We start from the raw sequence: 16,171 nt of genomic DNA on the forward strand, positions 1-16,171 counted from the left end.
AGTTGGTTTTTCTGCCACATCTCCCTGTGAACAAACAGACTTTAAATATATATAAGAACAAGAACAGGCTCGCAAACCACAGAGATGTCAAATGTGGCTATGCTGTATAAAGCATGCAACCTAAATTTACAGAAGAGCTTGCTTTCATTTTTGAAATGCAGGTTCTCTTTAAGAGCCTCAGCTGTAAAATATGGAAGAAGTCTTTTGTTAGCCACTTTCACATTTTTTTCAAGTTCAACAAAACAGATAAATACCAAGTTCAGAGTAAATCCCACAAGAGAGCTACAGAAACAGTGAGAGGAAAGAAGGAAAGATAAGTTGTGACTTAACAACAACAAAATATCAAGTCAGTCTAAGACAACCAAAAAAAAAAAGTCTATGTATCACAGCCCTCCCCTTTAAAGAAAGTCTCACAACTTATTTTGCCATAGAGGAAGATAAATGTTACAATACCTCGTGAACCAATCAGCGACGCTGAAGGCCTCAAACCAGGAAACCTTTAAAGTGTAGTATTTTAAATTGTGCAAGTGAGACTTCAGGTTCTCAGTGAGTGTTTCTTCCCTGTGCTTGCAGGATGGAAAAGCAGATGTGAAGTCCCTCATGGCGAAGTTTAACAACGGGGGCAACCCCACGGAGGAGGTCTCAGTCAACAGCCGGCCCTTCAAGGTCCCGGGACAAAACTCCCCTTCAGGAGTCCAGGCCAAAAAGAACTTGTTCAACAACCAAGGAAATGCAAGCCCTCCTGCAGGACTGAGCAACGTGCCCAAATTTGGATCCCCCAAGCCACCTGTGGGGGTGAAACCTTCTCCTGAGGAAAAACCTGACAAGGAGCCCAAGCCCCCATTTCTAAAGCCAACGGGAGTGAGTCCCAGGTTTGGACCGCAGGCTAACTCGGCCACCAGAGACCCCGAGGTGAAAGCAGGATTTCTGAAACCTGTAGGCCCCAAGCCCATCAACTTACCAAAAGAAGATGCCAAACCTGCATTTCCCTGGCCTCCTGGGACTAAACCTTCACTTCCCAGTGTAAACCAAGACCATGACTTAAAACCAGGCCCCAAGCCCGGGTCAATGCCTCCAGCCCTGGAGAGTGAACCAAAACAAGTCCTGTCAAAGTTGGCTGGGGCAAAAGGCAAATTTCTGTCAGCCTCACAAGATCTGGACCCCAAGCCTCTCTTCCCTAAACCTGTCTTTGGCCAGAAGCCACCCCTGGGCAACACAGAGGATGCCCAGGAAGACGAGAGCCCCGCCAAGACTGCGGCTCCCCAGAGAGGGCCCCTGGCCCCCCTGGCAGCCAAGGCCAAGCCTGGCCCTTTGAAACCAGCCAGGGAAGAGCCAGAGAATAAAGAGCATGGGGGTGAGACGTCAGTATCTCCTTTTCCTGGAGTTGTTCTGAAACCTGCTGCAAACAGAGGGACTCCCGGAGGCCTCCCCAAAAATACTGAAGAGAAAAGAGAAGATAGGAAGTTGGACGCTGCTAAGAATGTCTTCCTGAGCAAAATCACTCAGGAAGAGTCGGCCTCTGGGGCTCCTCCTGCCAAGTTCTTGAAGACCCCTTCAAAGCTGACATCGACAGGGCCCTGGAGCCAAAGTCAAGACAAGGAAAAGGGGGACAAAAATTCAGCGACCCCCAAGCAGAAACCTCTGCCTTCCTTGTTAACCCTGGGACCCCCTCCACCAAAACCCAGCAGACCACCCCACGTTGACCTGTCGAAATTCCGAAAAGCCACATCTGGAAACAGTGAGTTCGTCTCTCCTTTGTAATTTCATATATTTTGCTTCCCATCAGAGGGTGTTATAGCTTCTGGGTAAAAATCTGTAACAAGGAATGATTCCATCACCAGTACTCCTGTGTGTATGACGACTTTTCCTTGGCAGGTTTCTTTTTTTTTTTTTTTCCTGGTGTTGGACGTCTGAGGGAGTTGAAATCCTTAGTTCTATTCTGTGAGGAAGTGCCTTGAGGGGGCTGCTTTGGGGTCTTGAGGAGGAATACATCCGTTTGATTACTAGGTAGTTTTGCTTAATGATGACCATTTCCTTTATTTCCTTTGTTGGGTTTCATTTCTGTTGAATTAAGAATGAGGTGTGTTCCCTCTAGTACCACAGAGGCATTAGAAGGTGAGCAAACCTCCGAGTCAAGTGATGGAGCCCGGGGGACATTTGACTCTCACGGCTGCAGGGTGCTCCTGGCATCCAGCGAGTAGAGGCCAGAGACGCTGCTAAACACCCCACAGTACGCAGGACAGCTCCTCCCAAGAAAGAATTATCCAGGCCCGAATGACAAATGATTTTAAATGTCCACAAATTTATCCTGTGTCTCGTAAGTCCAGTATTCAAATAAGAGATGCCCAGGACTTGTGAAAGGGCACTTACTCTTTTATATTTTAGCTGCTGTTTTTCAGTCAGCATAAAGTTTTCTGAACATTCCTGATTGCTAAAGTAGTACTTTAGGATAATAAGCCAGACAGAGGGACACATTATTTTCCTTATGGGTAAACAGTTTAATTTTCTATCAGAGATGTTACCACCCTGCTATAGCATACAATAAAAGTTGATCCTGAATGACTTGGTAAAGCTTGGTAACCCTCCAAGTGATGAAAGAAGCTCACTTGTGCTTGAAATGATTAAGACTTTAGGCAAATAATGTGCAATTGTTGTTTATCATGAGAAAAGGAAAAGGATGGTTACAAGTGACCACACCACTACTAGATATATCTTTTTTTACTTACAAGAGTGTGATCTATTTAAAGCAATTCTGAGTATAAAGGTAGTTTGTTTTATTTTGGTCCTGTAGAAACATTTTGCAATATGTCATTTCCCTAAGATCAATATTCTCTATGTCAAACCACAGATTAGTAATCAAATGCCCCATTAATCACTCACACAGAAACAAGTTTGGAATGACCCCACGATCATCTGCTTTCTAGAAAGAGTCAGTCTTGTTCCACTTATGTCCTCATATGTCATCCATCATGTGCTAGTTCTAATACTGATCCATAACTCAGAAATGTTTGCTTTGTTTTGTTTTTTTAATCTTCTAAAGGACCCTTTCTAATTCCCTGTCTTAATTTTTCTGTGCCTCAGGTAAAAATGAGCTATCATAACCACCATTTTATGTCACTGACTTCATGCCAAAGAAACTGTCCTGATGCAAAATAGAAATCCTTGAGAGGTTTCTTCCATGTCCTCCATCTTTATTTCCAGTGCACTATCTGGTTTGAATGGTGGTACTCAGATGTCTGCTGCTGTGCTATTGACATGCCCGTGAAGCTCTCTTTTGGCTCTGTCATCCCAGCAAGGTCAGCCTGGAGCTGATTTTCAGTGAAATACAGCTCCAAGAAATTCAAGCAAAATTGCTTAGGAAGCCAAGTTGATCCTTGCCCTCTTTCTCCTTCTCCTTGCAACCCTGTCCCCATCCGATGTGCCTCCCCACTGCTCAAGTGTCCCATGACACAGTTAAGATTCTAAGTCTTCTCATCAGTGTACCCCAGCTCTACCCTCTGATCCCTTGATACATATTATGCTTCAAACTGTTCCTTCTTTATTCACCTCTGCCAGAAATCAAAACTCAATCTTTTTTTTTCTGGTGGGAGGTGGGATTCTGAATTTTTAAAAAAAAATATTTTATGTTGGAGTGCAGTCGATTAGCAATGTTGTGATAGTTTCAGACGAATGGCAAAGGGACTCAGCCATAAATATATGAGTATCCATTCTCCCCCAAACTCCCCTCCCATCCAGGCTGCCCCATAACATTGAGCAGAGTTCCCTATCTTAATACAGTAGGTCCTTATTGGTTATCTATTTTAAATATAGCAGTGTATATATACATGTCAGTCCCAAACTCCCTAGCTGCTTTTTCCCCAAGGTAACCATAAATTCAAAACTCGATCTTCTTAATTTGAACTGACATCAAGTTGTTGTCAGTATAAAGCAATCCAGTTCATAACTAATTCTGAGTAACACCCCTTTACAGCATTCATGATTTTAAAAAAGCATTTAATTTTTAACTGATTTTTTAAGTAGAAATTATATCTGGCTCAAAAACAACAACTATAAAATGAAATACAGTGAAAAGTACTTTTAGTCAGTCTCCACCATTTGCTGGGTCTCCACAGAAATGACTCCTCTTAATTGCTATATCTGTCCAAAATTTCTTTATGCTTACCCAAGCAAATATAAATATAGATATTAATCTTCTTGCCTTTTACTGAAGAAATAAAATACAGTATGCATTGCTTTGATCCTTTGATTGTATTTTTCAAATAAAAATACAATTCCTGTCTATCTTTCCACATTTTAGTAAGAGGTTACTGTTGAGCTCCGTGATATTCAGGTAAATGGATGACTGGCCTAATTGATGTAACAGTTTGTATTGTTTCCAAACTTTTGCTCCTCAAAACAGTGCTGCAGAAAATAACTTTGTATATGTGTCACAAAAATGAACGCTTATTTCCTGAACACAGAGAATTTCTTAAAAGTCAGGTCTGCTGACTCCTAATCCCACCACTGCTATTGTTCCAAAACCGTACTAAGTAGTTTAGCATTCTGTTTAGGAAGGTTAAAAGAATACTAGAATTTGAAAGTGTCTCATAGTATTCAAATTAATTGAAACTTCATCTAACCCTGTAGGTTTTCAAAACTCTAGAACATTTTTCCTAGCCTTCTACCTGATTCCTTCCTTTCCAGGTTCACATTTAATTCCTTAAACCTCTTTTCCAAATCTACCTTCCATCTTTCATCATTTTTGTCCAATATATCAGCCAGTAAGGGGACTTCCCTGGTGGTCCAGTGGTTAAGACTATGCTTTCCAACACAGGGGGACACGGATTTAATCCCTGTTAGGGAAGCTAAAATCCCATATGCCTCATGGCCAAAAAGCCAAATCATAAAGCAGAAGCAATATTGTAACAAATTCAATAAAAACTTTAAAAATGATCCTCATCAAAAAAAAAAAACTTTAAAAATTAAAAGAATGCTTATCATTGATTTAGGCTTTGTTACATATTAGATACATGTTACCCCTGTTTATTCCTCCTAAGAAACCAATGGAAATGGGAATTCTACGTGGAAACTAAAGCTCAGAGGGTTAGGGGACTTGCCCAAATCCACAATGTGACTAGGCAGGGAAATTGGTCCTGGGCATTGGGCACAGTCCTCCTGTCTCTCTGATTTCAGAGCCTGTGACCCCTCATCACCCTCCCTGCTACTTTCCCTCTCTTGAAACATAAGATATTATGAAATAATAAATCAAGCATAAATGAAACCCACAGAATCTTCATCTTTCTCCCTTTCTCTGTCCTTTGGTTGAAAATTGTCATGTTTTTGTTTTGCTATAAATACCACCATAAATACTATAAATACCAGAAATAAGATCCATGTAGACAGAGAACAGTCTGTTTAACTTTATCTATTTGGAGCACAGACATAATATATTCTTGTTAGTTGTTTAAATTTGTCTTCCCACCAAAGTCTAATAGGAATTCAGTATTCATACTCTCTATAGCTTAGCAATTACTTTTAACAAACTACATAACCAGTCCCAATAGAATTATTCTCAATCGAATGATGCTTCAATACAAAATAAATATTATATCTATACAAAATGGCCCATAATTTAGATCTATTCTGTTACTTGTAACCACAGCTTGAATATAACCTGTCACTTTTCTGAGCATGGACTGAATAGCTTTTCTTTTCTCCAGAATCATTGAAGGTACAAAAGCCTAAACTTAAAAAAAAAAAAAAAATCCAAATATCAAAATGTTCTCTGAACTAACCTTTTCTCTGGTTCCTTTTGGTTCTGGAGCAGTAGTGAAAGGCCTTCCTCCCAGACACCAGTGTGTGCGCCTCACAGCAAAGTGTGAGTTGCTAAGGAGCCCTAGCCTGACTGTAGGTGTGCATGTAGGAGTTGATAAAACCTACCGGGAAACATTCAATCCAACCCTTTTTCTGGTCTTGTTTTTAAAGCTAGAGAGAAACTAAAACTCATCTTTCCACATGTTAGCTTTAAGAATGATCAGCTCAGGGACTTTCCTGGTGGTCCAATGGCTAAGATTCCATTCTCCCAGTGCTGGGGGGCCAAGTTCGATCCCTGGTTGGGGATCTAGACCCCACATGCCACATCTGAGAGTTTAAATGCTACAACTAAAAGATTCTGCAACAAAAATCAAAGATCTCTCATGCGACAACTAAGACCCAGTGCAGTCAAATAAATAAATATTAAAAAAAGAGAGAGAGAGAATGATTAGATCATCATCTTGACAACTGAAGGGGTAAGGCCAGGGTGCCAGTGGGCAATAACAAAGGGCTAATGATGTGGCTGACCCATTCCCTCTCCGTTTGTATCACTTTAACTAATCCATCCTGCACCAACTTGGAACCAAAAGGTGCTTGGGTTATTTTCATCAGCAACTCACTTGTTTCTAGGAGGGGCAAGATTTCCCATCACAGGCTCTGAAACTCTCATGTCTCTTCTCTTTCTCTCTCCTGTTACATGTATTCCCTTAAAATCACCTTATTAGATTGTATATTTGAAAAATGTTTGATGTCGGTGTGTGTTGATCCTAACTACTGCATGAAATTCAATGCTCAAGCACATTTAAGAAGTGTGAGGCTGAGTGGATCCTTTCAGCAGGATTTCTACAAGCATTACTACACTGCTTTGTGCTTGGAATCTAAAAACAAGGTACTTAAAAACATCCCAGGGCAATTTCTCTGAAACATTTCACAAATTGAGTTATTTCACAACACTGAAAAAGCTGAATCAAATACTATGATCTTCTTATTCTTGGTCTTTCCTCTCCAAGGTCTAAACCTCTTTCGTTCTTCTAAAATAAACCAGCTCCTCAGTCTAATCCCTGTTCTCTTGAGTAACCTATTCCCTGCTGTATTATATTCCACCAGCATGCTTTCTGTGTTTTTATCCAAATTTTTATCACTATTATAAACAATTTTCATGGTCTTTGTTTTTATATCCTGGCATATAATTTTGCTTTAGAGAAATCTGAAACCACCCTGAACTCCCCTCTTTGAAAATGACTTGCTTTTCTGTCAGGATTCCCAAAGGAATTTCTGTCTTTACTAAGGTTTAAAACTTAGCCCAGATGTATCTGTGTCAGTCATTCTATCACCAGTATTTTCTGAGATGATATTCCTCTTAGTTCTCAGAGATTTTCTGGTCCATGTACATGGAGGGGTCACCACTTCTTTTGATCTGATTAATGGATGACAAATGCATCTACTCACTTTAATCCAGTGTGATAAATGATTCTTCCCCTCAGAGCTGTGATTTGAGTTCTGAGTATTGTTTTTAATCAGCTCACCTGCAAAATGAAGGTGAGCTGTGCTGGTCTTGAGGGCAGTCCTTGCTGGGGACACGAATGCTGTTCCATTTTCTGACATCTTGTTTAGAGCGTGTGCACAGGCGAGGCCAACCATGGCAACTCATTCCCCGCTCTGTCTCTGGGAAAATCCAGTTGTGGTATTTAGGGCTTTCATACTATAGATTTTCCCTTGACCTTCCCCAGGCTATTCATTCACCCCGAGTCCACTTCTCCAACCTGGTGTGTATTAGGGAGCATCCACAGATTTCCCTAGAATAACTGTCTCCCCCCCCACCACCACCACGCCATCCTGCTCTGAGCCCACATAACAAGTGGGAAGCCTCACTCGCCTCCTGCGGCGCCAGACTCTCTGTTCTTCCCTTAGTCACTAATTTTTGAAGTTTATTCAATGAAGTTATTTTCCTTTTCTTGTGTGCTGGCTGCAACTGAGTTTGGGAGAATATTTATCTTGCCTTATTTCATTTTTCCTATTTTATTTGGTAATTAGAAGAGAGACATCCTGTAGGTCCCCCCCCCCCCTCATTGTTCAATACCAACTAAGTATTTCAGCTGTAATCCAGGACTCAGCAGTTTTTCCAAAGGGACCTTGTGAAGTTCAGCCCTTGGCAAGACAGGCAGCAAGATGGCAGAAAGGAAACTCATGTGACTTGGAGTGCCTACGGAGGGCTTTGTTGTGGACGCTCTGGACTGGGCTCACTGGCGTGGACACTCCCTCCTGCCTCCCCAAGTCTCCTATTCTGAGGAGTCTTCAGGACACAGTCAAGAAGGGGTGAGGGGGCTACCCGATGGGGGCTTCCCCTCAGACAGTTGATAGCGTCTGACCTCTACCGACTACAAAACCCTGAGAGCGGTCATATTTTAAGCCTTTAACATCCAATAGTTTATACTTAGACTAAGACAGGAATTAGATACTGGCTAGGAAGATGAGCCAGGGAAAGGAAAGGCCCACCAGGCTGACTCCTGGGGAGGGCAGAGTCCCCCCCTCCAGGGTCACTGTCACCAGTAAAAGTCCCCTCAGAATCTTGAAGTTCCTGTTTTCTTGCTGGGGCATCAAAATTCATTTGGCCATCGAAATTCATTCTTAATGGCTCAGGCACCAGCTAGTCTTTTAATATTAATTTTGACACAATTATCCATTTTTATCCTTTAACTCACAGGAAAAAGTTTCCTTTCAGTGATAGTCACCATGCTTATAAGATGGACTGTTGCTTTTCCTCATTATGAGAAGAGAAATTTTGGTAAACCCAGTTTGGAGCAACATGCCATGACTTACCCTGATATAGTAACTCTTCCGGTGACCAAGGGGCAGGAATTGGCACATTTTAAAGCCACTTACAAAGCAAAATATGGAAATATTGCCCAATCAACTGGCATTATATTAGCATTCACATAATATATGTGCTATGGAAAAGCACATAGCATAGAAAAGCTATGGCCACTTGTAACATAAATGAATATATTGTTTTACAATGACTGACTGGCTCAATTACTCTTATAGTATGAAATGCATACAAGCTGATTTAATATATAACAAATTTGGTCAACAGTATTTAATTCTTTAAATAAGCATGCAAAGCTGTTAAGAGAGTAAATCCTAAGAGTTCTCATCACAAGGAAAAACTATTTTTCTATTTCTTTAATTTTTATCTATATTCCATCATGGATGTTCATTAAACCTATTTTGGTAATCTTTTCATGCTGTATATGTCTAATTATTTTGTTGGACTCCTTAAACCTACACAGTACTGTATGTCAATTATATTTCAATAAAACAGACAAAAGTTAGACATGCAACCCATAGAGATAAAAACAATAAAATGAAGTTGCAGTTTACTTGAGGACAGAAGGGGGTAAAAAAGAAAGTCACAGCTAAGAGTCAAATACAAATATATATGAGTCTCATAATCAAATACCTGCAAGCTTTTCCTTAATTTCAATTGTGCTTGCACTTTAAAAAGTTTTTAAGAACCTTAGATAGAAAGATTGGGACAAACATACATTCAGTCCAGTTACTGGACAAGAGATCTCTTGCTTCATATAATCTGCTAAAATAATTTCCAATCCAAGCCAAAGAAAACCCTTTTTATTTTTTTCAAAGAATTGGAATTTCATGATATTCATTTGTCATTGAAGTCTCCTTTTTTAACTCCCAATAATAGCTATTTTTGAATATGATGAGTTCGAATGCAAAAAATACCTCTTTGTGCATGTGTGTTTTATTCTCAAAGCAAAATGAATTAACTTTGATAACACAAGAATAACTCCAATTATTAGAAGAGCAAAATATGCCTCAGAAGCAGAAATCCAGCTACTTGATTTTGTAAAAAAATACCTGAAAATATTTTATCCTTTTATTAATAGAGTAAGCACAATCGACTGAGCGACTGAAGTGAACTGAAGCACAATCATGATGGTTTGCCATGGCTCTAAAGCCCAGAGAACCATCTAGAGCAATAGATTGTTTTTCCAACATATGAAAAACAAGAAAGAGAAAAAAAAGTCCATAGGCAGGAGAATCCAATTGCTATATTAACTAGTAAATACGTAGGCAAGAAGCCTATTTCTCTTCCATTTAAATTGCCACTAAAGAAAAAAGATTATACTTCATGTTGTCTGGCAAAGCACAGGTAGAAAAAAACACCCAGAGATGCTATCAAGAAAAAGTAACCGAAGATGAGACATCTGTTGTAGAAAAAAACAATCTGTATAAAAACCCATGTGAGGTTTTTCTTTCCCCAAAGTAAGAACTTGCATTGTAGAATCAGCTGTTTGCATTTGTTAACAGAAGTCTGCATCTCTCTGCAGCTGAGCTCCTGAACACCACAACAGCTTTTCTGGCCAGCATGCTCCCAGCAACCGGGCAGGTGTTTCTCCAGGGGCCACAGTGGGTCTGTTGAGGTAGAAAGGGGCACAGGGAAGTTCTTGCCACATAATACCCACCACTCTCTTTTCTTGGTTTTCTTTTCTTAGAACAATAAGATAGCTCATCTGATTTTCCAAAGCAACCCCTGTGGTGATCCGGTTACTGCAACCAGGCAGATAAAAATCTGTCCCCACAAAATGGCAAGGCAGATAAATACCACAGAGATCCAAGGAGTGTTTCAGTGTTTGTTCTCCTCATCTAGAATGAAAGTTGTTCAACTGTTGTTAGGTGGGGAAAGAAGCTTCTAGGCATTACTCTAGTAATGCCCAAAAGAGTCCCTCTCAGTGGTTTGTTTTTAAATCCTACAATAGTTCCTATTTCTCTTCCAAATTGTCACCTTAAATAAGTTGAGATACATCACGTATTCTCAGTTATCGAGGGTCTAGTCTACAACTTTTCCCTGTTCTCCAGTCTTTAGCTTCTGGTTCATCTAGATGGGATAAGAAGGCCACACACACACACACACACACCACAATATAGCCTTGACTGGCTCCTCAGCCATTTTCTTTCAAAAGCTGTTTTATATGGAAGGAATTTTAGGCAAGTCTATAAAATACAGTTCAGTCATTCATGTTACTCTCAGTTAAAGAGGATTTTGTAAACCAGATATGAACAGTTTGACAAGCAGGAAATCTCACGCTTTAAGAAGCTGTCTTTGATTCCTCTGAAGACTTGAGTTCTCAGGCCTAGAGAGGAGGAGTTAGTCTTGCTCTGGCTGAGTGGCATGCAAGCTTTCTAGATCACTATCTTCTGCTCGATCTCTATCTACCACTTAGGAACGCCTGCTTTCTCCACTGACTCTGAGTGATTGTCTAATGGACCCTCGCTTTGAGTGATCATAGTTTCTTAGGCATTACAGCCTGCTATTACAAAAATATCATCAACTGGTGACTTTGCAACAACAGACATTTATTGCTCACAATTCTGGAGGATGGGAAGTCCAAGATCAAAGCACCAACAGATTCAGTGTCTGGTGAGAGCCCACTTCCTGGTTCATAGGTGGCTGTTTTCTCTCTGTGTCCTTACATGGCAGAAGGAGCTAGAAAACACTCTTGGGTCTCTTTCTTAAAGGCATTAGTCCCATTCAAGAGGGCTTCACTCTCTTAACCTAATTACCTCCCAAAGTTTCCAATATCATCACAATAGGGATTAGGTTTCATGTAAATTTTGGAGGAATACAAACATTCTTCTGCCACTCAAATTTGCAAATGAGAGCCCGCTGCTCCCCCAGCCATCAGCTTCCCTCCTATTTTCTTGCTTTGTTCTTCATTCTCATCTTCTATGTTTCCTCTGTAAAAATCTTATTCTTTTCCATCCCTCTCCACCATCACCACAAATCTCTTTATTTTGGGGACAGTGAAGCCTGGGGAGTAAAACCTGAAGAAAAGCTGAGGTTTATGGAGGCATGAGGCTCAAAAAGGTGGCTGAATTCTAAATTACTAAGAAAGTATGGCTAAATACATGCATCAACATGATTTTGAAATGGAAAAGCTAAAGTAAGAAATAAAAAATGTTGCTAACATGCGCCTGAAAAATCTGGATAAAGTTCATTCCAAACGCCAGCCTAAGTTTCATGGACAAATTTAATGGTCCCCACAGAAGATAAATGAATAACCATGTGACCTGAATTCTCAAGGTCATTTCTTGCTTTAAGCTCCTGAGTCTAACTGGGATCATTTAGCAACTACCGCCCTGACCCTGTTCCATACTGCAACACCCAAACAAGACCTGGCTCTTTCCTTTAATTTTCACTGTGAATCACTCACTGAAGGCAAGAGTGTGCGTGAGTGACAGGCTTCAGTGAAGGTGTGTGGAGACAGGAGTTAACATTGCTTGAGGCTAGAGGTGTAAGATGGAACTTCGGCAACCATCATTCTTCAAGAGCAGCTGGGCATTTTGCAACTCAACCTTCTGTCCCCACCACAGTGACTCACCTTCTTCTTTCTTTTCCTCACTTGTTTGACTCCTCTTTCTCAATGGCAAAGAAAAATGAGAACACTCTTTCCATTTTCTTATTCAAGTTGAAAAGTTCAGTTGTCTCTAACCCAAAGTCTGGAACTCAGCTGGGGTCTTCCCTTGCACATAAGCAGGAGTTTCGTATTCAAAGGCCATCTCACCATCTCTTGAGAGTGGAAGGAGTTTGTAGTGAGGGATGGCCAGGGGTGGGGAGAGCGGAAATGGTTTTATTTTATATTGCAGTTGATATCCATTTTATTACTAGATTTAAAAAACTGATGATGAATAGAATATATCCAGGAGAGTTTGGTTGGTCCTGATAGAAGTACAGGAACTGAATTGTTCCAAATTGGTATTATAGTCAGTTAGGTTGTTTTATTCTTTTGTTTACTTTCAGTGTCTAATAACCAGGGATTCTTTAAAAACTAAGAGTGCTAGAGAGTGGTTTTCTTCTATGAGATCTGGGATTTGCAAGTTTTCAGACTTTTGCCTGAATTAAAATATTACAAGGACAGCCATGGAAACCAATGTCCCTTACATGCCTTCCAGATCACTGTGACACTAAATGGGTCCTAAAGAAAAAGATGACCAAAATGGATAGGCTTTCTGATCAACAGTGGATATGTCATATATTCAGAAGAAGTGAAGAGAACATCAAAGTTGGGTCTTAGTCCTTCAAAGTTTCTCAAACTTTAAATTGCTTAAGAATGCCCCTGAAGCTTCTAGTTCAAGAAGCCTGAGATGGAACCTAAGAATCGGAATAGTTATCAACATTACCAAGTGGTTCTGTTGCAAGTTGTTTCTGGACCACAGTTAAGGTTTACTGCTGTTTATGAGGACTGTTCCAGTAGGGGAGGGGTAAGGGGAATAAGGGAAGAGGAAGGATTTCTAAACCAGAGGTATTTTCCTGTAAACGAAAGAAATACTGAAACAATGAGATAGGATATTAAAAGTTAGGGATTACATCAAAACATGGAAATGACTGAATGATCTGTTTAAGTAAACAAATAGTATCCAAGTGTTGATCTTAAAAATTTGCTTAGTTAGGGAAAGTGAGAAGGTGCTATTCAAATATCTACCATCTAGGTGGCTGGTACTGGAGTTTTGAAAGTCTTTTGCTGTATCAGGCATTAACCTGTGTGATGCTGGATGACAGAGGTATCCAGGGGTGACTGGGGGGTTTTGGAACCCTCAGGAGCTTCAACTAGTTAGGCTGTTTTAAAGGCTGGTGGTTAAATCACACACACCAGCTGGCTGGTACACCCCGGCTGCCGGCCAGCCTGGAGGAGTGCAGTGCGCCCCGACAGAACACCTGTCATCAAGGACTCTTGCCACTTGCTCCCTCTCTCTCCTTTCTTCCTTTTTTCTGTTCTCAATTCTCTTCTCTTTCCACTTCTTTTCTTCCCTCTGCCCTGCAGTGGCCATCAGGTTAGTTCAGCAGCGTGTTTCACGTGGCACTTACAGTTACTATTCAACAAATTAAAAAACCATATTTGGCACTACTGGTGGTATGTGTATGTGTGTGTGTGTTCTAGTCATACTGACTCTTTGTGAGCCCCTGGACTGTAGCCCCATAGTCTTCTGTCCACGGGATTCTCCAGGCAAGAATACTGGAGTGGGTTACCATTCCCTACTCTGGGGATCTTCCTGATCCAAGGATCAAACCCTCATCTCTTGCATCTCCTGCCTTGGCAGGCCTGTTTTTTTTTGTTGTTGTTGTTTTTTAACCACCGCACCACCTGGGAAGCCCCATTGGTGGTACTCAAGGCAGAGGAAAAAATGTAAGTGCTCAGATAAAGAGACTTTGGAAACCTGAATAATTGTGTGTCACTGTAAGAACTACCACTATATTGTTGGCGGCCAGAATTACAGGGGAGTCTACAGTCCTGCCCAAGGTAGACACACTTGTTTCCTTGGGAGATATCCATGCTTGGAGACTGGGGGTCCCCTCCACTAAAACTGATCAGGAGGACCAAGGAATGAGCAGAGTTAAATGCGCTGAATCTGGTTAGTGCCCAAGTGCAACTGGACTGGCCTGGTTACCCTTCCTTGTGCGTGCTGTGTATGCTGAGTCACTTCAGTCATCCCTCACGACTTTGTGGGACCCGATGGACTGTAGCCCACCAGGCTCCTCTGTCCATGGGATTCTCCAGGCAAGAATACTGGAGTGGGTTGCCATGCCTTCCTCCAGGGAATGTTCCTGACCCAGGGATCAAACCCTTGTCTCTATGTCTCCCACACTGGCAGGCGGATTCTTTACTGCTAGCACCACCTGGGAAGCCCAGTTACTCACCTTATCTGTTAATAAATAATTCATTGCTTGGTAACAATGTTCATCTTTTTCTTTGCCAATGTGTAATATGTTAATTTGCTAACCTTCAAAATAAGCCTATGTTCACACAGCACTTAGAATTTTAGCCAATGCAAAAGAAAACTTAACGTTTGTCCTAAAATAAAGGATGTCTTTCCTCTGTAATGCTGTTTTAGTTGATGTTCAAAGCCATGCAAGTTTGGAGCAAAGTTGTCTCAAGTTTTCATGTTGCAGACAGATTCCTGCTCATGTAAGCCTAATGAGAGAAGGAAAGGGTAGATATGGCATGAAAAAAAAAGAAACACACACAGATTTTTTTCAATCTTGTCACTGTATTTTTGTAAGCTGGAAACTTTCTTTTTTAATCTCACTGTTGAAGTTGGTACGTGAGCTTGCAGAAAACGCTGTGAACACTCTAATCTATGAGAAAGTGAGATGTATTCTAAAGACAGTAGTGCTTTTTTGGTTTTGAAAAATGCAAGCGTTTACACAATTGTTTTTCATCACGGAGAATTCAGAGCAGATGATCTGTTGCTCGAGACTCAGGGTCTAGTACAAGCTCCGCTAATTACTGTGACCCTAAGGAGAGTTCTTAGCTTCTCAAGCCTCCAGTTTTCTCATCTGTTAATGGAGATAAGAAATCAATTTTGTGTCATGGGATTGTTGTGAGAATTCGATGAAAAGGTATAAAATATACTATTAAAGTTCCTGGTGTATTCTGAAGATTCAGATCATTAGCAGCAATTTACTTACATTTATTAAAGGAGAAAAGAAGATAATATTCAAATAAAGACCTCATTGAAAAATAGATGAGTAATAGATGGCAGCCATCAGCAGTCACCTCAGGTATCAACCAGTACTAATAAGAACATCATCCAATTGTTGCAGAGTTTAAATCACTTTTTATTTTGTTTCAATGCAACATGCAAGATTTTCATTATCACAGTTTTAACTTGGTTCTCTTTGAGATGCAGTTATCATCCTGCATCCAACTATTGCCGTCTTCTTAGGTGTGAGTTCTACTATTTGTTCATTACAGAGTCCTCCTTTCTTGGCATTGGCTTTTCTTGAATTTAGGGAGAATCTTTGTGCGCAGGTCGGTAGTAGAGATTTAGTTAAACTGCTGTTACTGGTTGTGCAGCGGGCTCTGGGGGAAAGACAGAGTTCAGTGGAGTGGGAGTAGCTGAGTGCTGGGGGACAGGGCCTTGATGGCTTTTCACCAGGACACCCCTTTCCTCCTGGGTATTGTGCCTCTGGAGCTCTGCTCGGCTTCTCCCACCCAAGGACTCCGTCATTGTTCCCATGATTTCTGGTCATAACTTATACCACTTCATTTCCTCCAGGTGCTCCCCCAAAGGCCCTTCTTGCTGCCAGCAATCTCTGTCTTTTGAGCGAAGAGCTCTCTGAGGGGGGTCCCACTCTTTCATAGCCCTCTCTCTCGTAGTCCATTTGAGCTCTGTTTCTTCTTTAAGTAGATCTCTTCTTCAAATCTGTTTTTAGGGATTCTTCATGGCTTTTAGGGATTGCTCATGGCTGGTCCATTGTGGATTTACTTTCTTGCTTTACAGTATGTTTATAGTTTCTTTGTTTTCATCAGTAATCTTGTCCATCATTTCTAGAGATTTGAGGTGAGCAGAGTTA

General features: G+C 40.9%; 1 protein-coding gene across 4 annotated transcripts in view; it reads left to right on the plus strand.

Moving 5' to 3' along the window:
* FYB1 (FYN binding protein 1) overlaps positions 1-16,171 on the plus strand; it is a 164,300-nt gene that overhangs the window by 68,566 nt on the left and 79,563 nt on the right. For all 4 annotated transcript variants that reach the window (XM_043488906.1, XM_043488909.1, XM_043488907.1 and 1 more), the window contains one exon: positions 574-1,738. In XM_043488906.1, the coding sequence (XP_043344841.1) occupies positions 574-1,738 (1,165 nt within the window). The remainder of the gene's footprint in view (positions 1-573; positions 1,739-16,171) is intronic.

The sequence above is a fragment of the Cervus canadensis genome, chromosome 16 (genome assembly GCF_019320065.1).
Source record: "Cervus canadensis isolate Bull #8, Minnesota chromosome 16, ASM1932006v1, whole genome shotgun sequence".
Lineage (NCBI taxonomy): Eukaryota > Metazoa > Chordata > Mammalia > Artiodactyla > Cervidae > Cervus > Cervus canadensis.